We start from the raw sequence: 25,676 nt of genomic DNA on the forward strand, positions 1-25,676 counted from the left end.
GCTCCTCAGCTTTGGCGGGTTGCGTGCAGGGGGTGCGAGTTCGCCTCTTGGTGGATACGGGGGCGTCTGCCACCATTATTTCAGAGGCCATTTTCAAGCTCCTACGCCGTAGCGTCGGTCAGTTAGGGCCGGTTTGTGGGGCTTGTGTCGCCGCGAACGGCGGCAGTTTGGGCATATTGGGCCAAGTTATAGCGTCGGTTCGGGTGGACGAGATTGAGTTGGCCGGGCCTATTTTGGTCTCCAAGACCTTGGCAGTTCCATGCCTCTTGGGGGCTGACTTTTTCTCTAGAATGCCCATTCGAATTCTCGTTGGCTGTGTGGAATTGCCGTCAGGGAGGCGGCTGCAATTCCTACAATCGCCTACCGTCCTGTCTCCCTTGGTTGCCAGTGTGCGGGCCTTGAATAGGGTGGCGGTGACCGTGCCGCCGGCGTCACAAATCTTGCTACCCCTTAGGTTGCGCAGACCGCTCGAAGGGGGCTCCACGGAGACAGGTATCCTCCTGTCCCCGTCAAGTTACTTTTCAAGGATGATGGGATTGGTGGGCGCCTTGACGGCCGTGTCGGGGGGGGCCAGGACCTTTTCTACAGGTCCTCAATTCGGGGCCCACGCCGATCGTAATCCCGGCCGGTGCCGTCCTGGTGCACGCGACCCCGGCTCCCCCACCCGAGAGCGCTGCCCCGGATGGAGGAGTCGGGGCGGGCGTGATGCGCGCGGGGGACTCCGACGCATCGTGGATCGCCAAGTTGTGCGACGAGAATGCCTCGTCCACCGGGGAGCGTCAGCAACTCCGCGAACTCATAGAGAGGTTCACCGATGTGTTTAGCGAAAGTAAGTTTGATCTGGGTCGCACTACTCTTTTGGAACACCACATAGATACGGGCGACTCAGCCCCTATTCGGCTTAATTCCCACCGCTTTAGCCCTGCGGAAAAGGAGCATGTCTGCTCGGCTGTCGACGAAATGTTGGCGGCGGACATCGTCTCCCCTTCCACTAGCCCTTGGGGTGCCCCCATTGTGCTAGTCAAGAAACGGAACGGGAGTCTCCGGTTCTGCGTCGATTTCCGTAAATTGAACAATATCTCGGTGGCTGACGCATATCCATTGCCTCGCATGGATGATTCCCTGGAAGCCCTCTCGGGCGCGCGGTTCTTTTCGACTCTAGATTTGCTCTCCGGCTTCTGGCAATTGCCGCTGGATGAAGCCTCTAGACTCAAGACAGCGTTCCGCACGCCCCAGGGGCTGTTCGAGTTCATTCGGCTTCCTATGGGTCTTCATTCGGCCCCAGCCACCTTTCAGCGTCTCATGGAGATGGTTTTGGCGGGGCTGCAGTGGGAGTCTTGTTTAATCTACTTGGACGACATTGTTTTTGGGCGTACGTTTGACAAGCACTTGCAACGCCTCGAGGCTGTGTTCGTCAAAGTGCGCGCTGCGGGCTTGAAATTTAAACCCCAGAAATGCCATTTGCTACAACCATCGGTGAAATATTTGGGACACATTGTTAGTGCGTCAGGTGTCGCCACGGACCCGGAGAAAACGGCTTGTGTCCGGACGTGGCCGACTCCCACATCTGTCGCGGAGGTGCATAGCTTCGTCGGCTTCGCATCGTACTATCGCCGGTTTGTCCGCGATTTTGCGACGATTGCGAAGCCGCTGCACGCCCTCTCCGCCAAAGGCCAAAGGTTTTACTGGGGTGCGGAGGAGGAGGCTGCTTTTGCGACGCTTCGCACGGCCTTGGCGGATGCGCCGCCCTTGGGGTACCCCGATTTCTCGAAGCCCTTTCTGCTTGACACCGATGCCAGCGACATGGGCATTGGGGCAGTCCTGGCCCAGGTGGTCGACGGGGTGGAGAGGGTGGTAGCCTACGGCAGTCGGGTTCTGTCCCCGATGGAACAGCGATACTGCGTGACTCGGAGGGAGCTTTTGGCCATAGTTTTTTTTGTTCAATTGTATAGGCCCTACTTGTACGGTAGGCGGTTTACAGCCCGAACCGACCACGCGGCCCTGCAATATTCGCTGAGGATTGGTCAGCCCTCGGGTCAGCTGTCCTGCTGGCTCGAGGTGCTCCAGGATTACCCCTTTGACGTAATCCACAGAAAGGGGGCACTGCATGGAAATGCGGACGGCTTGTCCAGATTGCCGGCAGGCGGCGGGTGTGCATGCGCCTTGGGCTCTAGCCGTTGCAAGGCCCCAGGAGACGTCGCGGCCCAGTTGGTCGCGTCGGCCGCGACGGCCACCCCCCCGGGTGCGGCGACATCCGCGGATTTCGGCCTGGGACTCCCCCGGGAGGTATGGTCCAGCTTGCAGATGGAGGATTCCTCCCTGCTGAAGCTACGGCGACGCGTCGGACGTACGGCCCGGGGTTCAGCTTCGTCGGCGGCCCCAGCGATCGCCGTGCATGATAGACTCCTCATGCGTTGGGATGCCCAATTGGAATGCTATTGCGTGGTTGTGCCCACTAGCCTTCGTGGTAAATTAACCCGAGCCATTCACGGGAAGCTTATGCACCTTGGCTACCACAAGACCCTATTGACCCTTAAGCGGGACTATTACTGGCCAGGTGTGGAGGGTGACGTGGCACTGATTTTGAAGGGTTGCCACGACTGCGCGCGGAGGAAGGCCCCAGTTGTCCAGGACCGGGCCCCGCTGCAGTCCATCCGGGTTTCTCACGTTAATGAACTCGTGGCACTCGACATCTTGGGCCCATTCCCTGCATCCCAACGGGGCCATAAATACCTCTTGGTGGGCGTTGAGTACCTCACACGTTGGCCTGTGGCGTGGCCTTTGGTCGATCAGTCGGCCTCTTCTATCACCGAGACGTCCGTCCAGGGGTACGTGTTGGACAAGGGTGCGCCGGAACAATTGTTGACGGATCAGGGGCGGAATTTCTCGTCTAAGCTGCTCAAGAAGGTGTGTGACCTCCTTGGCACCAAGAAAATCTGCACCTCGCCCTACCACCCCCAATCGGACGGGATGGTAGAGCGCTTGAACTGCACCCTCACTTCCATGCTGTGCCACCATGTGAACACGTCTTAATCGGACTGGGACCTGTTCGTCCCGGGGGTCTTGGCAGCGTATCGGTTGGCTCCTCACACCTCAACGGGATTTTCGCATTTTTATTTAATGTACGGGAGGGAGCCGGAGCCCCCGGTGCACGTCCAACTGGACGTGGGGTCCTCCAGGAAGGGGTCGGCTGTGCCGGTCCCTTTGAAAGTCGAGCTTGACCGGCTGCACGAGGCACGGCAAGCCGCTGCCGAGAATTCCGCCGGCCGGCAGGCGGCTAATGAGCGGCTGCCCAAACACCAGGCAGCGGGCCTCCCGTGGGTAGCGGGCCAGAAAGCGTGGCTGCATTGTCCCCAGGTCCCGGTTGGCACATCTGCCAAATTGCACCGCCCTTGGCAGGGTCCCGTTGAGGTCGTGGAAGTCCCCCGGCCGCAGTGCGTCCGGATTCGGTTCGGACGTCGGCGGTGGATAGTGCACCCGTCCCGGCTCAAACGCTATATTCCATCTACCCTGGCAGATCCACCCCCAACTCCGGGGCGGCCGGCGGGTGATCCGTCCGTCGTGCCTGTCCGGCCGGGTCCTGTTGACGGGGGCGGCGTTCGCCCTGTTTGTGTGCCCCCAGGGCCCTTCCAAGTAGCGCCGGCGAGGACCCCCCGGCCACCGGAGGCTACGGGGGCCTGTTGCCTGCGGACAGCCCACCTGCACCGGCGGTGGACGCCACATGGGGAAGCGGGCCGGCAGCGCATACCCGTTCAAGGGGGATGCGGCTCCGGTGATGGCCTGGGCAGCCGTTCGTCGGACCCAGCCCCGGCGCCCGCTAAGGCACTGCCGGCCGGAAGAAGCCGTCTTGCTTTTTTCCCGTTCATTTGGTTGTGGTTATTGTGATGCCTGGGATGCCGTGCTGCCCTAAGGTTGGGGTTTTCTTGCAGCCGGGTCGGCTGTTTTTTTTCACAGGGGGGGTAATGTAGAGGAGTAGAATGGGGAAGTGGCGTCACTTGTGCTGTCCAGGGCGATGACGTGACGTCATGCGCTCGGGGCAGCAGAGTGACGTCACGGCTCCTCAAGGATAAAAAGGGGACCCCGTGACGTAAGCGGGGTCGTAGCTGGAGAGTAGGGTCTGAGAAGGGTGGAACGGGGCGCCAGGGGCAAGAGGGTAGGGATAGGGGATAACACAGTGCCAGGCTAGACGTGGCTGTGCTCCTCGGTCGGCCGTGTTGGTTGATCCCACGGCCGGGGCAGAGGAGACAGCACAGGGCAGCCGGCTGTGTTGGGACCTAGCCCGGGGCCCCTAACCCCTGGGGAGTTGTTCACCCCTGTGTATTGTTAAAGATTTGTAATAAAACCTTGGCGGAAGCCCTGACCTTACCTTAGCCTCCGAGTGAGTCGTCGGGAACTCCTTTACACTACTATAATGAGCCAAGAATGTCTGTGTGTCCCGCGCGTAAGGTCACTCCACGTCGGCCAGCCCCCCTCATTAAAAATCATGAACAGGTGACGTCCTCTACATGGAACACCCCCCCCCCCCCCCATTAATAATCATGAACAGGTGACGTCCTCCAAATGGACACCCCCACCGTTAATAATAATTAGCGGGTGACGTCACTCTACATGGAGGGGTGAGGCACCTCCTCTGCCTCAACTTACAACCCTCACTACAAAGAAAGAACCCTCGCATCACTCGATCTCCGTAACACTATAGAGACAGAAGTTAAAAGGATGAATAAGGGATGATAACCTTTAAATGACGTAAGTCTGTGTCACCACGGCCTTACAAATTGCGCACAAATTGATGCAATGAATATCATGTCGCGGTCTGCTGTTCGCTTGCAAGTTTCAGATTTACTGAAATACACCCGTCCTTGGACGGGCAAAAGGCTAGTATGATATATTTTTTCAATTACATTTAAAATTGTAAAACATTTAAAAATTATAAACTTTTACAATTATACATTTTTTACATTTCATAACATTTAATTCCGAACAACAAATGTCCATCTTTTATTCCAGAGAATTTTTGCATTGCTCGCAGGTGAAATTAGGTGCCCAGGGTTTGTCTTGATCCCCGACAGGCATGCCGAAATATGCCTTGTAGGCCTCACACATCTTAGCAGATGCTTCCACACAGTACTTTTTGCTATTGTCTTGAAAAATTGGCCGCAGACATAGCAAAATGCATCTGCCAGATGCTTGCAGCCTCCTGATGCCATCTCAGAAAAATGCAGATATGTATCCACTTAGGCAGCTGGAACGAAACTGAACTGGTATGCTTAACTCCCCTGTATTTTATCCTACTATTTATATTACTGGAAAGTTGTAGAATGTTCTAGAATTTACTCCAAGTTTACTCAGCACTGAATCTATCTGGAATGTTCTGGAAAATAGGCAAATTTCAAAATATCACTGGCCTGGTCACAAAAGCAAAGTTTGTGGGTAATAATAGCCATTTTCTGTACTTTTTTGAGGCATAAGCAATTAGGAGATAACACAAACTACCCAGGAACAAAAATGATATTAAAAAAAAATGTTACACAGTGTTATCATACAGTGAGACGATATACCACCTGCAATCAATGCAACAGCTGCAGTCAACAACACGCGGGCCATCATTGCCTCCACTTCAGAACCGATGCCACCTGCAGATGACAGCTGGCAATATGGCTGGGGGGGGGGTACCAACAAAACCCTTGTTTATTCACCTCCCATCCCCAATTGATTTAGAACATCTTTCCAATGGTTGCTTAATTAAGCAACCATCGAACCAAACATTAAACTAATTTTTCAATGGTACAGTATATTTTTCAAGTAGTGGTACCCCAAACTTTCGCAGCTTCTTAAAATCCCCTTTTCACACCACCAGCATGTGGACGCTGCCGTGACCCCTCGTCAGCCTGCACAGGTCGACCCCCTCCCTACCTTTCATCATGCTAAGTCCGCCTATTAAAATGCTATTTTTTATGCTAATTCCTTTGTCATGGCACCTTCATTACTCTAACACAGCTTAAAGGTCGCGGTCTGAGCTTGGCTGTGTTTCACTCCAGCGCTTTCACCTGATGAAGGCCGCTTGTGTTGTGGCCAAAACGTCGTGATTTTTGTTTTTACCTAAGCAACACCTCCACTCGATCGACTTACCAAATCCAGCCAAATGGATGAAGAGGCGTTACTGTGGCGATGCGTGACCGACCCTTCTGAAAACACCTTTAAACAAAGCAGGAATTTGTGAAAATGCTGATGAAGTTTGTAACGTTTGCATCGTTTTCACTGCACAAGCACAATTTGTTATTGGCAGTGCCATGTCAATGGGTTAGGGCGGCCGATGTTCAACTTGGAAGTTCTTTGACACTGTGGTTCTTGGTTTGATTTAGTTCTTTAGAGACTGTCAAAACAACCCAGAGATGCTCTTCTAAGTTCAGAATCAATATTTCAAGTATGTCACTAAGATTCATTTATTCACGCAATTTATGTTGTTCTGCCTCACAGCAGGTATAGGGGTGTGAGTACACAGGAATTTCCTTATATGGTGTTGAGTTTGGTCACGTGACCAGGAAGTTACGATTTAAGATTCTCTAAGCCATGTGGCAGGGTGTCAGCCATTACACAGAGTACAAAATGGAGGCACAAATAGCATCTCGGTGAAGATAGGTGCATCTGTTCATTGTGGGACTTTAAGAAGCATTGTCTGTAAGTTCATTTACGTGCTTATAATACTGGGAATGCTGTTATAATGTTAGGATTTCCATTATAATGCTGCAAATGCCTTTATAATGCTGTTAAACTTATTATAAATATGAGGCCTAGTTAACAATGAAGCCTGCCACTTGCATTATTGTGAATGTTACTTGTAGTTGGATAAGTCGAGCCAGGCTTGTACCCATGTAACTTTAATGCGATCTTGAGAGCAAGGATGAAGAAGTTTATCATCCACAGTTCAGTGAAATGTGCAGTGCTGTACATTTAGGCTACAGTATGGTGAGTACACGATGTGATCTTATTTAACACAGTAGCTTATTCTATTGTATAGCTATTCATTGCTAATGTAGAAGCCTGGTCCATCCTGGACCTATTGTTGAGTTTCACATTATCTAAGACAATGTTATGATGCTCCTTGTGTTCATTTATTGTATCGATATTGCAAGTATTAACAGATGCTGTATTTTGTGCTGTGTTTTTCCATCAGTTTTACCTCGTTCTATTCATTAAATACGTTGGAGTCGGTTGTTCTCCCTGGCTCTGAAAGTGTATTGAATGCAAGATTAACTATTCAGATAGTGGTGCAATGCAGCGCACGGCGAGGCCGAGACATATGTATATATTCAACCCGATAACAAGGCTGGTAAAATAATACTGCATTTAAATACTTAGTTGTGCTGCATAGTTCTCTGATGTGTTTCCACGTTGTACCGCATGTTGTCCAAAACATTGTCTAACATTTCTCTCCACATTTGAGAGCTGCAAGGATGATTAAACCACATTTCATGCACCAACTATTAAGCACAGTGATTGCCATGTTTTTTTGTCAAAAACAGAATAAGGCCCAGTGTATATTTTCCCACTTCATATAATTGCCATGAACACTGTAGTTGCTCATCCTTTATGTTGACACATTTTTGATTTAAGGAAAATGTGAATACCTAATCTAATGGACATTTGCAGAATGACTGTATGGAATGGGTGTATTATCGGTCATGGATATTCTAAGCAAATCAATCAAGATGTGATGGAGAAGCAGAATAACACAGTTTTAAATGCTTACGTTATGTAACCTTTTATCGACTTTTCAAAACCCTATATGAGCATAACTAGTAACGAACTGTCTTCTAAAGAGGTTGTTTTCAGTTGTAATCAGCATAAACCAAACAGGTTGAAATATTTTTACTACTAAACTTGATAATAACTATATCATAATTGGAATACTCTATCAGGTATACAATCTCTCAAACGAATATGTTGGCGATGGTACTGTGGAGTTAAATCGTAAGCGATGATGGAATGCGATATTTCAACGTACGTGTGTGTATGTTGAAATTCTTTCACATAAAGCAGTTCTAAAGCAATTATTTTTTAATCTAGATTTAAGAGTGCATATCTCCCAGTGGCTTCCTAATATTCACCTGGGCAGGTGAAGGAGTAGGAGGTGCTCTGAATCACTGAGTACGAACAAAACACCTTGATCTCACCATAGCTATGCACAACATGCGGTGACTTTACCGAATAGAACCAAAGAGTATGGATCCTTGCAGTCACGAAAGCTTTAAATCTAGAATAGAGGTGAATCAAACGTTGAACTAAAATAAATAATAATGGTATGGCAGCCCAAGAAGCACAAAGTGTCTAAGCTGTGGATCCACTGGGCAGACAAAACTATGAAATCAGGTAATGTGCAGGTACTTAATACATCGCAGAATGAGTGATGGATATGGAATGTGGAGGCCTTCATCCAGCAGTGGATTGACTGTGGCTGACAGTGAAGATGCCATTCGAATGAGTTGTGCAATGCATTTGTAGGGTCTTCAAATGTATTGTACAACTCACTTTCACCCAAGTTATACGCACCAGCATTTGATTAGAACTGTTTATTGTATTTGACATTCACAGCACAACCATTAAGCCCACACCGTCAATAACATCATTTCCCAAAGTACAATGCTGTAAATTTGAAATTGAAACAAAAGAAAGAGAAATCAGCAAGTATGTTTTACCATCACGAAAAGGTAACTGAACACGGTTGACAATAAAACTGCCTTAATAAAGTGTATACAGTAATGTACTCTGATAAGCAATGGTTTGGGAAATGGCACGTGTTCTCTGAAGAATGGCCATTGCCCAAAGACATTGCCTAAACTTTTTTAAAGGTAGTGTTATTGACGAAGGCGTTTTGTTTTCCTGCTAATTGTGCTTTTTGCACCACTGCCAAATGCCGTATCACCACACAATTTGACAACTGGATTACTAGAGTATTTCCCTAAGAGAATCACACCTTTGCAGTCACATATGATCAAGATAGTTTTAAATAGCCCATTTTTTGTTGGTTATTACCCACTAGTTACTGAATCTTGATTCAGAAGTCAAATTAATTGTCCAAATTATTTGTTACAATGTATACATTATTTGCAGAAGTATGTTTTTTATTATAATGTTGTTCTCGGGTAAACTCATTACATGGGAACGTCACTGTTCGTATGTGAATGCGGTTGCATTAAATGTGACCGGTGTGCCTAGTCGTCTTCTTTTTTGCAATATCTCTTTCGGTTGAAGTTGCGGTAGCGTCGGTTGAAGTGGCTGCGAGCGAAGCACTCCACGGCAGCCTTGTCGCAGAGGCACGTGTGGACGTCGCACGGCGGTCCGCCACGGGCTGACGTGTCAAGAGAACAAAGAGAAGTGAATGGGCACCATTAATGTCGGTAACCCTTCGCCATAGCCACGTTGAAAGATGCCAAAGAGAACAAACGCGTACGCACACACTTGTCAACCCAGACGGTTTACCCACATTCTTGTACAGGGAAATTGAGTTTAAAAGGTCACGTTTTTGTCTGTTTGTTTGTGTTTCTCCCTTGTGATGGGACTTTGTAGGATGAAAGTTGGGATTTATAAGGACACGGGGTGACCAATAGTCTGAATTGGTCTGTGATAAGGCAGGGCATTGATAAGGGGTTGATAGGTATGCGTACGTGCCAATGGATACCATAGCAATGGCCACTGTTATCGACGTTGCGGCATGTAGCATGTTTGTTGCATGCGTGTAAAGACAAATGCGTCCGCGTCACTCACTGCAGCGTATGGCTTTTCCTCTGATGGAGAAATAATACGGGTCCCAATGCGGTGAGCAACTCATTTTGTAGACTTGCTCGTAGCATTTGGTGTGAGCTTGACAGCACCTGTGTATAGACACACAGCCAGAATTTTGCATGTGTGTTGGACGTCTTTCACACTGTACATAACCGAACAATGCTAATCAGAGGTGCGGGGGAAGGACAACAAACTAACACACAAAGCAGTTCGAAAGAAATTCGTTTTCAATCTAGATTTCAAAGTGCAAAGCGCCAGTAGCTTCCTAAATATCTGAAGGAAGAGCGTTCCAGACGGCCGCAGAAGCACATCTGAAAGCGCATAATGCAGTGACCGTCTTTGTTCGTTGGCTAGCCACTGCAAGGATGGCTGGAGTTCGCATACTGTTTTAGTCTCCTTGAGATCAGCGAGGTATTGTGATTCTTTTGTGGCAAGCACTTGGTGTGTAATGAGTGCGACCTCGTAACGTATTCGTTCGGCAACCGAAAAAAAGGATGGAAAGGGAGTATAACGGAACTGTTATTCTCAAAGGAAGATGCACAATGCACATCACCTGTCCACATCATCGACTGGTTTTCCATGACCGGTTGATAAACAGTTACAGCCGTAGCCGCTGTACTCTGCCGGATTTATTCTCACGACTTTCCAGATCATCCAAGCAAAGTTCCAGATGGCTCGTTTTTCTCTCTTATGCTCAATTTCCTGTCCTCTGGCAAGCAACACTGCAAAACACAATACAAAAACACGGTTGTGTACAATAACTGCAGCAGCTACCTTTAAATGTATGTTATAATAAATTTCAATATAATGTACTGCAAGTAGTAAGGAACTTGAGTGTAAATTGACGTGTGAATGCGGTACATATTTAGTTTGTATTTTAATCAGGGTTGTATCGTAATACTGCTGGTAGTAGTGATTGCTGATAGTATAACTGACGTATTATGCCCTGATTTAACATGCTGTGAATTATATCATCTGATCGCCAAGAACTGATCGATATGATGTATAATTTAAGCAAAAAACGTGGTCTGAATATCAACATTTGTAATAATGAAGGCAAAAGCAAGAGATGAAGAAAAAACCCCTGCTATCAAAGTATACTTGCATGAGAAACTTGGAGCAGATGCGCATATTAAAATACCTTGGAAGCACAATCATTGATTATAGCAAATGTGAACAAGGGTTTAAGAGAATAATTGGATGGAACAAAATGGTTTTTGAAACTGGGGTGCCGTGGTAGCGAGATGTTAACTCCCTCGCCTGGTATGAAGGAGGTCGTGGGTTGTACCTCGACGCCTGTATATTTGGAGTGTCTCTCTCCCTAAGGTAATGTGGATTTTTCTCCAGCTCGGGTTTTTCGCTCCGCATCTAGAAATATTCGTTTCGAGTATTTGGCTGCTATAAATGTCCACATGATAAGCAACTTCGTTGAGCTATCATTTGTGGCCAGGCCACTTCTGAAAAATAACTATATAGCTCAGTGGGCCTTACCCGGTAAACAAAAAAAAACATAGTTTAGTCTTAGAAAAGGGCAGAAGATAATTTGGGAGATGATAGCCTAAGAGGGTCAGCTGGAACATGACAAAGATGATTCTGCAAGGGGAAAATGGAAGGACAGGAGGTGGATGGATCAGTTGGTGGAAAAATTGGAGAAGTTGGATGGGAAACTCCATGAGAGATTTTGAAGTTCTCGAAAGATAGAAAGCACTATACGTAGATGGAAATATGTATCTTACCACTTGCAAGCATGACAGCAGCGATTACCAGGACACGAGCCATTGCGCCTTCTTGATAATTTATTGCAGCCGTAGATCACCTCAGAGCACCTGTATTTCTGCTTCTTGTGCAGGACCAAACCAGTCTGGTGCTCAACACTCCAAAAGTCCCCTTTTTATATCATTATCTGCCTATCCTCTGTCCAATCAGAATTGGTCCTTCACCATGAAGCAGCCTATTATGTGCCCTGCAGGATTTGGCCCACAAAAGTTTCCGTGGGGTCACCTTTTTTGGATCAAGAAAAGAAACAGAGGATATAGATTAAAGGAACATCGTTTCCTCACACCTACGAGCTGACCTGAGATTCGACCAAATATTTTTTGGACAAGCTTCACGAATCAAAGGTTAATCCAACTTTAATCATTCATGTACAAACTACTCAAATTAACCACATTACCACTGACTTTCTCACACTTTAACTATCACCCATTAACAGATAATACCGCTTCTATGACCATCGTCCACTTACTCATGCAAAGGATTATCAAAAAACATTGATAACTCCACGTTTAATATTAAAGTGTTAAGTGAAAGCATTATATTTTGATTTAAAGCTTTCGTGACTGCAGGGATTCATATTCTTGGTTCTTTCCGTAAAGTCACGTAGAAGGGAAACAATAAAATAATATATTTTTATTGTTTCCCTTATACATGACTTTACCGAAAGAACCAATAATATGAAAGCATGTTAATATAATTACAAATTTGTGAAAATTATAAATGAGAGATACATATTTAAATATCCTTCCCAATCGATATCACCTGCTCACAAACAGAAAAAGGCAATACTGCGATAACATTTGAATAATTGCATTATGAACACCACGTTAGTCACAAATATCACCGTGGTGATAGCATATATCTTGCAGATTTCGTGTTTTTTTTTAATAATGTCCTTGATATTAATTTTGTTCCATTAAAATCGTATTACAAGAGTTTTACAGCAGCAACAAAAATAGCACCATTGGACAAAGATATTACTGTTTTTGCTAGCCACTGTTTATACAAAAGTCTAATCGCGAGGTCTATTTTGTTTTCTCAGTGCTAGATAAAATGTGCTGACATTCAGGGCAGCTTATATAAATCTAAAATGTACATTGTAAATGTGTTATTAATTTGCCCTTAAAACACTCAAAATAAAATGGCTTAGTGATGGATTCATTTTAAGTAATCAATGGACCACAGAGAAGTTTGTAGTTCTTAATATAAAGTGTACATTTATTCTATTCATTAAGCTATTAGCAGTGCTATATTGATGCTGCTGAATTGATGACGATAATTATTATTTCATTACAGTTTCTGCTGCTGCGAGACAGAACACATAGTATCCCGTCGTGTACAGCCTTGGTATCCTGTGCGTTCATTCAGTCGCTTGTGCTGCACATGGATGAGACAAGCAATTATTTTTTTGTTTATTTATTTGGTATAGCCCTGTGAGCTATTCGGCTCTTGAATCGGGTGTAACCACAACAAACAAAAAACAAAAACACGAACAAGAAAACATCTTAAAGCGACTATGTGACTGTGCAAACAGAAAATCCATGAAAAAAACAGTTAAATATTCCTGAAAAAGCACCGTACACCAACGCTGTGTGCAAAAATCCCAGTGGGATGCAAGTCAAACAACAAACACAAGAAAAACTTCGATTAAGGCCATCAGTATAACTCCGTACTACAACAAAACAAACATGTCCAAATCAAAACACATTTTCGAATTAAAAAAATGAAGCCATAATTGCAATTTAACAGTGATCATAGGGAGTGACCGATTTTTTTACAAAAATTACATGTAACACCAAACCCTAGAGCCATAGCTGGCTGCATGAGTTACTCCACAACAACAGAAGCACCAGTGGGAGTATCAAATTTTTCAATGCACCTTTAAGATCAGCAGCTCATCCGGAGAGAAACATTTTATTACACACACACTACATAACTAGACACACTACAATCACTACACACACACTACACTCACTACATAACTAGACACTACACACACACACTCACTAGACACACTCGACGGGATGACGATTCAATGGGACGAGGACAGCTCACACTCTACCTGAAGATCATATTCCCTGAGAGGATGATCACCATGCATAAAGATTGCTATACTTACTGAAAAACAGTCGAATCAATCCACATCCCTCGTATCCCTATTATCAACGAGTGAATTTCAGTTATCTCCAAAATATATAAAAGGCAAAGTTGTGATTACGTGTCTGTTCAAAATGTTTAGCGTACTTCCCGACATGCAACAAACTTGAAATTTGCCATGGTGGGTACTTTCCAGACTGTACAGCATGCAAAAATTATAAAAAAATAGACTTCTGTATATTTTTTATTGGGGGGGGGGCTCAATGCATTTATGTTTGCATGGCAAGTGAGCTGTGACGTCACATCTGTCATGTGACCCGCGCATGTGGAAGCGTAACGCGGTGTGCCTGCTCATGTCACGCCCCCCCCAACTCTCCGCGGCGCGTGTAAAGTGCCATACAAATGTGTTGCAGGTCTAAGGCGTTCTTCGCGCAGCATTGCTTCATTATTTCAGTCGTTTATCAACAGGTCGACTCAGCCTCAAACAAGTAACTGCTGTGGTGTGTGAACATCGCCACTGGCGGGGACAAAGGCGGCCGGGCGTGGTGAACCCGAGTCCCGGGCGAAGCCGGGTAGTAAAGCTAGTTAATTTATATTTATTTGCTAGTAAGAGGGTTTACCCAGAAATCATTTTTTTTATTTTGCCAGGGAAGGCCCACTCGCCACAAATGATAGCTCAACGAAGTGGCGTATCACGTGGAATTGTATAGCAGCCAAATACTTTGAACTTATTCTTCTAAATGTGGAGAGAATAAGTAATATTAAAAAACACGCTTTAATGAAATGTACCGTACTCGTAATGGCAGAACTCCACGACTCCATGAAGTGGCCCCGAAGCTTGCCACAACAAGGGGCCGTGGCCAATTACAGCCAAGCCGAAACATAACATAAAAATAATGTTTAAAAATATCTAATTTTATTTTTAATGATAGAATATAGTATTGTCATCAGTATGACATAAGTATACCAAGTTTGCAGTCGATGCCACATTGGGAAGTGGGTTAAAATTGAGTTACAAGATTTGAGGATACGACAACAATAACGACAACAGCCAGTGAGTTAAATAAAAGCGTGTAATAAAAAAGCGTGTAAAAACCGGAGGACCCAGAGAAAAATACGCATGACCACGGGGCGAACGTGCAAACTCCAAATATACAGGCATCAGGGTCGGGATCGAACCCTCGACCTCGGCGATGGAATTAACATCTTGCCACCGTGGCACCCCAATCAAAATTTCATCATGCCCAAAGCCTTCGAAGCCACCACACCTGGCCAACGCTTTCTATCTACAACTTCGTCAATTATCTCAACTGTTGCACAGTAGGCACGCGACCTCCATGCGCTGCCCTAAGTATTAGTGATATGAGTTAATGTTCGCAGGAATGAGAGGGATTGTGACATTGCACGACTGTATGGTGAGACCTTCATACAGTTGTGAATACACAATGACGAATGATGATGATGTTCACAATTGTTGTGATGATGGTTTTGATCATTTATATGTTGATATTGATGAAGACGATGGTGACAGTTGTAACGATAATGATTGTGGTGGTGTTTTTCTTTTCCGATGCCACCATCTTATAACTGCTAATAATCTTCAACGAGCACCAAACCCAGCCATCGACGGCCAGATGTTCGAAGCGTTGAGCGATGTAATTATCTTGGAACCCGAAAGAGTCGCTTGGTGGCTCTCGAGAGCAGATTTCATTCATCGCATCGGAGTGGCAGCAAGTTGCATTAAGGGCCCTTAATGTGTCTGCCATCAAAAGCATTTACGACTTCAGACAAAGTTTCAGCTGTAACTATGATTGATATTGTCATTGCTGCTTTATGTGTCAGGGACAAATACCTTGAGTGTGACTTTGCCTACCTAGATTAATTCCGTAGCCACTGCCAATGGCACATTATTCTTCTTTGTATGGCTAATGTTGATGTCGAGCAACAACTATAATATTACACGTAGGTGTATTTTTGGTTCTTTCGGTAAAGTCACGTCGATAGAAAAAATATAAAAAATAAAGTAAATAAAAATTACGACGTTTTGATCACAACACAAGTGATCGAAAAGTATTTTTTTTATTTTATTAACTTTTCTTTTTTATATCTACGTGACTTTAGCGAAAGAACCAACAATATGAATTCCTGCAGTCACGAAAGTCTGAAGTCAAAATTTACACGAAGGTGCTTGAGTCAGATCATTGAGTCAGGAGTAGTGGAGTTTATCCCTTTGAGGATGCCTCCTTAATGTTTGTCATTTGGCCATTGAGTCATTATGTGTTCCGCAGTCTGTTTTGGGTGACCACAGTCACACACAGGAGATGTTTTTTTCTTCCCTTCATGCATCAAGTTATCCACATCAGCCACAATTTGTGTGGATGCGGTTTAGGGTTACGACCGTTAAGCGCATGGGTCCAAAAGGGTATACAGGTTAAGTGGTTTGAGAGAATAAGGAATTCTGAAGTTGCTAAGCAGACTGGTGTTCCTCGCATCAGCACGATGATGTGGCAACATCGTCCGAGTGGATCTTGCTACCCCGGCGCATTACACTGATGACGGAGGGTTGAAAGCATTGGCGAGATGTGGTGGCTTTCTAATGCTTTGGGCATGTTTAAATCTTGATTGGGGCGCCACGGTGGCGAGATGTTAACTACCTCGCCCGGTTTACAGGACGTCGTGGGTTCCATCACGACCCTGACGCCTGCTGTATATTTATATTTTATTTTATCAATTTATTTTATCAATTTATTATTTTATTCTCATTCTACGTTACTTTACCGAAAGAACCAAAGAAGATGAATCATTGCAGTCACGAAAGCTTTAAATCTAAATGTATATTTATAGTTTGCATGTTCTCCCCGTGGTCACATCGATTAACTGAATTTCGCAGATTAAAATAAGCTATTAAAATCCGCATGCCACACCATCCCAGCGCAAACTTTACCAAAGCAGATTTCAGGATCTGCGAGGAGCCCCTCCAACAACAACCGCCATTCACCACTAAGTGGCGGTGCTTTGTGCCAGGCTATGTTCACTTTAAGGCCACGTGAAGTGTCGAACGCCGGCTGGCAGGAGGTCACGGGACAGACCCGGGTGGTGCCATGAGTTGACTGACTGACTTGAGATGTCCCCCGGCACCACCACCTCCAACATCCCCATGGTTTAGTGGAGTCCAGCTGTATGCGTTCCTGTGTTTATGGTGACCTTGCGGGGTTGTGGATAAATGACTTCCATTCAGGGGTCGCCAACGTGAAGAGTTTGAGAAACACTCTCCCAAGGGCGGTTCGGGAAACAGATCCAATCCACCACCAAACCACGCAGGTAAGAGGTGTAACCGCCATAATTTCTGCACGGTATTTGTATGCGTATAGAATATTCGTTATAAGACCTGGAATTAATAAGCAAAAAAAAGCCAAACAAACATCGCATTCAATCATGACCCTCCTTAATTATATTGTTGATTGAAAACAGCATGAACTCCCACCAAGGCCATTAACAAATACGACCTGGAATATTCTGAAATATCTCATTTGATAATGTTCCACCCAAAGTCATTCAAAAGTGACATTGCGACATCATTAATATACTGGTTTCAGCAAATGTTAATGTACCATGAGAGTGAACATGAGTGTGTGCTGTATCCCGGGACCTTTAATTAAATACTATATCACGTTTTATGAAACATGAAATGAAAATCAGGCTTCGGTCATACATCCAGAAAACTTTAATGCAGACATAAAGGAATGATAATATTTTTACGTAAACTTTAATCTTTAAGTGCTAAAAAGAGATGCAAAATAAATGAGGTGGCATTGTTACGTCGGTGTCTTCCACTTCACATGACACCCATTTTGATGATGTGCATCAGTTTTGGCAGCGCGAACACAAACGCACTAAATACCGTATGACACGTGATGTTTGAACATTTTAGTTCACATGTTTATGAGCAATAATAGTAATGCTCTAGGTGCTCTGATAGTGTCTTGTCTGTGTACTGTTCGCCTTTTGGCGTTCTGTGGTCTGACACTAGTGAGACTAGGCCATAGAAAAGGCTGTCTGGTGTAGGCCAAATCAGTTTCAAAGAATGCATATATTAATAGAGCATGTTTGTTTTGCATGTTCACCACAAGGTACGAGTGGTTAATGCAAACTTTATGCAGGGCCCAACTTTATGCAGGGTCCTGCATTGGTGAGTGTTTTGCGTGTGGGAACAAACCCGGAGATAGCCCCTGTAAATGAGGGTGCAGTACTCAACGCTGCCATTTCCTTACCAACCCCTGGTAAGCCCCTGGTGGCCATCCATCCAAGAGTGCCACGGTGGGTATACAGGGAGGTTCGTGGGTTCGATCCCGACCCTGACGCCTGCTAGAGATTTGGAGTTTGGATGGTCTCCCCGTGGTCGTGTGTATTTTTCTCCGGGTCCCCCGGTTTTTTTCCCTCTACATTAGAAACAACGTGCGTTTAAAGTATTTGGCCGCTATAAATTTCCACGTGATAAGCCACTTTGTTGACCGATCATTTGTGGCCAGGTCACTTCTGACAAAGAGCTAGAATATCTCAGTGGGTCTTACCTGATTAAAACATAATTTTAAATAGTTGTAAGTATTTAGTTGGCTCAATCCTGATTAGCATCCATTTTTGCTGATTTGGTCACCAGCAAGGTCATATAACTCCAGTGATTTATATGAAATTGCTCAATTAAAATCCATATGAAATAGAAAGTGATACTTTAACTTCCATTGAACACTTTATTATATATAGTGCAAACACCACAACCAGTTGTAATCATCTTAGCTCGCATTATCAATATAATTGTTTTTCAAATTAAATGTTTTTGTTTCACTTGATACACTTCAGCACAAGTCATCAGGAATTATATTTCCCCACTAAAGCACAACTACAGTCCTACACCATAGTTATACAGTATTATCACCAATAATAGCACAACCTGCAGTCACATATGACTTTCACGATACATTTAATATTAGCTCATTATTTAAGTCACGAAACTGAATGACAGCCTAAGGATGCGAACGGTATAGCTCAAAGGATATTTTGATCCATAATTTCATGTCTGTATGGGTTGAATCCTAATTTTTAAGTTAACTAAATTGGTTAACATGTTTTTATCATTTAAATAACGAATTTATTTAAAATTCATATTATTTTGAAGGCCATCACCGATCATACGTGAACGTGGGTGCTTTAAAATGCGAACGTTGATTCTTTATGCCCTCATAAAACGGCTGTTTTCTATTGGTCACAAACTCCGTTTCTCTTGAAGTTCTGGAAATTGTCGTCAAAGTCGTGAATTGCGAAACACTCCACGGCAGCTTTGTCACAAGAGCATGCCAGCGTTTCACATGGTGATCCCTGCTTCCCTAAAATATGGAAACGAAACGAGACATGCGTTACCATTAATGACGGTATTAACATTCGGCTTTAACCACCTGTAAATGTCAATAGAATGTTCAGTTTGATTTTCTTTGTGTGTGTGTGATGCTGCTTTGACAGTGGCTCACAAATTACCAACAAAACTCAAACACGTCCGTCAAGAACGCTTCCATTTTCTACGTAACCTAAACACACCTTACACCCCCCCCTCCATCCATTGTCATCGATATGAAGCACCTTGTGATCTTATGAACGGCGCTATAATAGCTGTCATTTTTATATAATAGGCGACATGTCAGGCAATGGCCCTGATATGCTATGAAGGAGGGCCCTTGTATTGGCTGAACTATTGCCTATCAATAAAGTCTTCATTTCGGGCAGTATTATTGATGGTTGTGTCGAGTTATGTGTGCTGAATACCGACACAATAGCCATCGTGATGAAATGTGATGTATGATAAATGTGTGTAAAGACAGAATGCTTGACCGTCACTTACTGCAGGTTATGGCTTTTCCTCGAGTGCTGAATTCATAAGAATCCAAATCCGATGCGCACCCCATACTGAAGGCGGCGTCATAGCATCGGTTGTGAACTTGGCAGCACCTGTGTACGCATAGGCATCGGCCAGAGATACAAATGCTCAATTTTGCTTTGCAATTATTCCAACAATGTACTCTAAACCTGATACGTCGAAACAAATTAAGTGTATCATTGTGAGCGTTCATTATTTTTTATATATCAGTTGATAATGATGATAATTTACTTTGGAAAGCCTCACTGTTTCTCAAGACTCTTTTCCGAGAGAGGTGTTTGGCCAATTACATTGGCGAGTGTTTTGCACGTGGGAGGAAACCAGAGGTACCCACAGAAAACCCACAAAGCACAAGAGGTGGTGACATTCAACCCTGCCATCTTCTAGGCACCTTGTAGCCCCAAGCCTACAAACGTCTGACAATCCCTGCTGGTCACTCAACCATGTACTAACAAGGCCCAAGCCTGCTTAACTACTGAGATCTGATGAGTTTCGATGCACGAAGGATGATTTGGGGGTCGAAATGTACGGTTTAAGCTAAACACAGGAATTGGGATACAAATGTATTTTTTTGTTATTAATTACATGCCTAATATCTATCCCACAATTTATTGTGGAAAATTTTCTGAATAACTCAACCCACCTAATTCCTAACTATACGTGGAATGCTCAGGTTATAATATATATAAACACAGCTCTTATGCTCCTCCACCAAGAAAATCTCAATTAATTTTACTCAAATTGCACGACCTGTTTGGATGGAATTACTTGGGCCAAAGCCAAAGCCCTACTGTGTTTGGTGCCTGCATTAGCGTTCAAGGCTACCTGCTGGATGACTGGTTTGGCTGGAAATGGGAAAAGACACATGGGGAAAATACGCAATGCACACACTCGCCTGTCCACAGCATCGACTGGATGTCCTTCACTTCCCATAATACAGTGACAGCCGTAGCCACTGTAATCGAGTGGATTTCTTCCCGTGACACGGTAGATCATCCAAGCAAAGTTCCAGCTGGATCGCTTGTGTTTATGATTGTCGACCTCCTGTCCACTTGCAAGATACACTGCGAAACAGGACATGCGAGCACACAGACGTACCCGTTAACCGGAGCAACGTGTTAAATGCCCGTTTGCTTCTGCGTGATATTGTGAAAACGGCATTGCTCCATTTTTCCATGAGTTTAACAAGTTTGATTTACCTACCGTCATGAAATAGTGAACACGAATGTAGCAAATGTTCAATGGGCATTTGGTGGTTTTAATCAATTTGTCGGTGATATTAATGAGTTCACTGTGTTGATGAATTAAGTGTATTTACTATTGCTTATGGTTTTTTTCAAATTGCTGTATCACTCTTTGATGGGCTTTTGTATTGTACCGCGTGTTATTCGGCGTGATGTCCGACGTTTCGCTCCACTGAATTGAGTTCCTGAAGAAGCTCCCTGCATGTGAAGCGAAACGTCGGGCATCATACTGAACAAAATGCTATGCAGCCAAAAAACCCATCAGAATAACAATCATGTCTTTAACGTGTTTCAGGTTAGTATAGTGCTGATGATGCTGCCAGTAGTGTTTGGTGGTGCTCTAACCGATTATGATTTTCAATGTTTACGATGTATGTGTTACCAGTTGATTTAACCTGAAGTAGAAATATACAACTCACCACTTGCAAGCGCAATAGCAACAATCGCCAGCACACGAGCCATCGAAACGTCTTTAGCGTTGATGTCAACCTGGTCAATGCTGCCACACACTCCAAAAGGCCCCTTTTTAATCTCGTTGCCTGCCCACGTCCTGACCAATCAGATTTGTGGGGGGGGGGTTACCATGAAGCAGCCGTTTGCCCCGTGGAATTAGGGCCACGAAAGTTTCCGTCGGTCACTTTGTCCTGAACAGGCAACAAACAAAAGTTCAAAGATATAGATGGAGGTAACAATATTTGCACACACTTATGAGCTTAGATAGGACAATGCATGTTTGATTATACATTAATAATATTTACTAATCACAGCCTCATCCAACTTTAATCATTCATGTACATACTACTTTATTTAAATGATATCTTTTTTGCTGACCCCCCCCCCGCCCCGATTGTCTTTCACCCATTACCAGACAATACCACTGCAGTTGAAACATTGGGTACATTTCTTGAATCCTCCCACCGTTTTTGTCCCCACCGGGCAGTATAAATGGGTACAAATATCCTCTACAAATATCCTCTAGAAGGGCTCTCTAGAGCACCCTCCAGGGGAGGCCCTTCACTAGCGGTCGTAGATGTAAGCAATCGCAGGGTTGCACCTTTACCACTGCAATGAGTATAGCCTACCAACTAGTGCAGAAGTTATACAAAAACTGATACCGCCTATTTTATTTGTTATATCAAAGTGTTACGTTGAAGACGGGGAATAAATGCAATTTAGTAACATGAAAGTAGTTTTGTAATTTTTTTTTTACTGTTTTGAGCAATGGATTTAAATCCCCAGTGACGATGCAATGGAAGCCCCAACTGTAAATTATGAAATCATTAGCATAGCAATGGGGGAAGGTAGAAGCAAGTTAAGGAAAATCAGCATTGCATATTACTCTGCCTATAAATTATGTGGCAACCTTCATATAATAAAAATTGTACTGGTAGGAAACGTAGTGGACTGGAAGCCCAACCGGGATTAATTCACAGGAGGCAGGGGATTAATTGTGTATGTCTGTGGATGTCTGTCCACGTGGGAGGGGTGGGGCTGGGTGGAGAGGAGAGGGTAGGGAGGGGCTGGGTGCGGAGGGGAGGGTGGGGCTGGGTGGGGGGTGGGAGGGGTGGGGCTGGGTGGGGTGGGGCTGGTCACCCCGTGGTGCCCTTCTAAAACTCAACGTTGAACCTACTCACGCCGGCTTGTGCCCGCCCTCACAGTCGGGCATATTGTGCGGAATACACCACGTGGTGCCGCCGTTGACCCTGGCCATTGACCGAGCAACCCAATGTTCCTACCAGCTCCCTCCGCAGGAATGTGTTTGTGATGTTAAAGTCATATGTCCTCAGATTTAGTAAAAATGTAGCATTGGACAAAGATAATCTTTTGGTTATTCAAATGGAGCCCTGAAGCATTATTTTCTATCATATTGTGGTGTCACGCTAATTTCTCACCACTGTTAATACAAAATTGATCATTGTGGAGACTTTACGATGAATTAATTGTTTTATTATTATTCTTGGTTCTTTTGGTGAAGTCACGTAGATAGAAAACTAAAATCTAAATTAAAAGCAAAAAACCCACGACATTGCGATTGGAACACAAGCGGTCTTCATCAGGTGGAGAGAAATGAAGATTTTTTTGGTTTTAATTTATATTTTTGTTTTCTATCTACGTGACTTTACCAAAAGAACCAATAATATGAATTCCTGCAGTCACGAAAGTTTTAAGTCTAAATTTAATTGTTTTATTATTGTTATTATCACTATATTTGTTTTCCCAGCAAAGTGTCACCGAAGGCTCAAGACTTCTTTCAGGAGGGTTTTTGCCAACTTTTCGCAGTAGTGGCAACAATGCTACGCGTACTCCAAATTGACTAATTTGCAGGTAAGTGTTCAGTATTGGTATGTTTGTCCAATACCAGTAACATTGTATGGCTTTTTTTTAGCTAAGAGCGGAAACCAGGAAACGCATGCAACGTACAGGAAGGCGCCCGAGTCGGGAATTGAACCCAAGGTCATGTTGCTGTGAGGCACTGGTGTATCACGGCGCTACCCTGCCAAATTGGAACTACACTGTATATGTGAAATTATCTTCAGCCCTAAAAATGTTCTGACATTTGCGGTGGTTTAGAAGAAGCTGTACAATCAATACATATTAAAGGTTTAAATTAATCCCTTTCATTCGTTTATCCTTAAATGCCTCTGAATACAATGGCGTGAGGGATGGATTACATTGCAGTCACCGATGTGCAACAGAGAAGTGTGTAGTTTTAGTAATATGAATGTGTTCACGAATTGTCATTCGGCTCTGCACCTTAACAATACAAGTTTTATTCTCTGCTAAATTACAGAACTCGAACGCACACTCCTCACTCCTGAAAGTCCTAGCAGCGTGGTTCTGTGGCAGCGTAAAAGTATAACATTACGGACGCGTCATGCATGCATGCATGAGGAAAATCTCGCCCAAGGCAGTAACTAAAAAACCATAGGGAAAAGCGGCAATTAGGGAATTTGCTTGTAACACGTTGCATCGATGACAACGAAGTACAACACCTTGAACCTATGCTCACAAAACCCAGCTCGAACAAAACCCAGTTAGGTTTTGGGTAAGGAATAGGGTTAAAGTTAGGTGCATGCGTTCAAGAATGGACTCAACCGTGGCTTCGATATTATCGTTTCTGTGCATGTAATCGCCATTATTAGTCTCTGTGCTTGCTCCATAACTTTTTATATGGGCAAGCAGACGTCCATGACATCTTTATCTGGCCATGACATACCTTTTTCACGTTATTAAAATGAATTTCCCTGACATCATGAATTCACTTCATCACTTTACAGTGCAGCGGCAACATCTGTGCCTCACAGCAAGTAGAGGGGACCGAGGACTGATTCAGATGTCACTAACCGCTGATGTTTACAACCACGGGCAGAAATTGAACTTACGTGATCAGGCTCATCGCACACCCCCACCCTCCACTAAACATTTTGCATGAAGCCCATTTCAAATTAACGTGGTTTGTTTTATAAGTTAGCACAGTATAATATTGCTGATTCTCACGGTTATGAATGATAGTTTAATTGGGGAAGCTGTTTAACCTAAAGATAAATATCAAACATACCACACGCAAGCATGATAGCAACAATCACCAGCACACGAGTCTCTGCGCCTTCTTTTAGAGTCGAAGTCACCTGGAGACAACCTCTGAGTGCCCGTGTTTCTGGAACTCAGACAACCCAACACCCAATAATGGCCCTTTTTATAAATCATTGCCTACCGCTTAACCAATCCGAATTGGGCCTTCACCATGAAGCAGCCTATTATGTGCCCTGTAGGATTTGGGCCACAGAAGTTTCCGTGGGTCACCTTTTCCAGATCGAGACATGAAACAAAGAGTGAAGGATATAATAGATCAAGGTAACATAGTTTACACACGCCTACGAGCTGACCTAAGACCCGGCAAAATATTTATATTTCTGAACAATCTTGACTCGTCAAAACGTAATCCAACTTTATGCATTCACAAACTACTCAAGTGACCATATTATGACTGATCCCTTACCAGAAAACACCGCTGAGGTGAGCATGGTCTACGAGCTCATGCAAACGTTATCCCATCAATGTATCCAATATTACCGTGGCAAAATGTGATGGCTCGGAAAGAAAATTGTGGTCTGTGTCAACGCTGAAACGTCTTCCCATTTCTGTGAACGTTTCCCTCAATTCACATGGGTGGTCACAGCAGTGCACGAATTCAAAATAATAACTACAGGTGTCATAGATATGCTGCAATTATAGATAGATACATATTTCTATATCTTTTACATGTTAAATATAGTGGATAACAAGAGAAAGTAAAAAAGCAGGGAAGTCGCCACTGTGCATATGTCGTGAAGCACGATCCTTGTGTATAAAGAAGTTGAGGAGCTGTATGATGATGGGGGGAGGTGGCACCACGGCGGGGAGCTGCGGGGATGGGACTACCGACCGGTAGTGCTGAGCGTGAGCCTTGTCGGCGACACTGAGTTGACAGAGCCACCCGCTCCTGCAGCTCGTGGGTGTGAGGTGCAGTCAGGGGCAGTTAACGGGCAGCCACGAGGCTGTCAGTTGGGGCAGTTAATGGGAAGCCACGGGGCTGTCAGTTGGGGCAATTAATGTGCAGCTGCGAGGTTGTCAGTTGGGGCAGTTAACGGGCAGCCGCGAGGCTGTCAGTTGGGGCAGTTAATGGGCAGCCGCGAGGCTGTCAGTTGGGGCAATTAATGTGCAGCTGCGAGGTTGTCAGTTGGGGCAGTTAACGGGCAGCCGTGAGGCTATAGTAATAGGTTTTTACCCTTTTAGCTGGCACAAAAACTGACACCTTTATACAAGGGATCATGTTTGCAATAACCACAAAACAAGCAGTCAAAAATGCA

At 44.6% G+C, this 25,676-nt stretch overlaps 2 protein-coding genes across 3 annotated transcripts; both read right to left on the bottom strand.

The window, feature by feature from the left end:
- Positions 1–8,555: 8,555 nt before the first annotated feature.
- On the bottom strand, positions 8,556–13,115 carry LOC116946958 (phospholipase A2 A2-actitoxin-Cgg2a-like). The gene is made up of 4 exons (XM_032962250.2): positions 11,520–13,115; positions 10,337–10,505; positions 9,766–9,872; positions 8,556–9,349 (listed from the first exon to the last, which is right to left on the bottom strand). Exons 1-4 carry the CDS (start codon positions 11,560–11,562, stop codon positions 9,213–9,215), a joined length of 456 nt encoding a protein of 151 aa, XP_032818141.2. The 5' UTR covers positions 11,563–13,115; the 3' UTR covers positions 8,556–9,212.
- Positions 13,116–17,051: 3,936 nt separating this feature from the next.
- LOC116946959 (phospholipase A2 A2-actitoxin-Cgg2a-like) lies at positions 17,052–25,348 on the bottom strand. Of its 2 annotated transcripts, XR_012945538.1 has the most exons (5): positions 25,253–25,348; positions 21,409–21,470; positions 20,478–20,646; positions 19,547–19,653; positions 17,052–19,037 (listed from the first exon to the last, which is right to left on the bottom strand). XR_012945538.1 is itself a non-coding variant. In XM_076070294.1 (4 exons), exons 1-4 carry the CDS (start codon positions 21,286–21,288, stop codon positions 18,910–18,912), a joined length of 447 nt encoding a protein of 148 aa, XP_075926409.1. In that variant the 5' UTR covers positions 21,289–21,398; the 3' UTR covers positions 17,052–18,909. The 2 variants fall into 2 exon arrangements, 1 of the variants encoding a protein (XP_075926409.1); XM_076070294.1 differs by lacking the exons at positions 21,409–21,470; positions 25,253–25,348 and adding an exon at positions 21,246–21,398.
- Positions 25,349–25,676: the final 328 nt, after the last annotated feature.

This window comes from Petromyzon marinus, chromosome 28 (genome assembly GCF_048934315.1).
Source record: "Petromyzon marinus isolate PM22_M1 ecotype Great Lakes invasive population chromosome 28, UKy_Petmar_22M1.pri1.0, whole genome shotgun sequence".
NCBI lineage: Eukaryota > Metazoa > Chordata > Hyperoartia > Petromyzontiformes > Petromyzontidae > Petromyzon > Petromyzon marinus.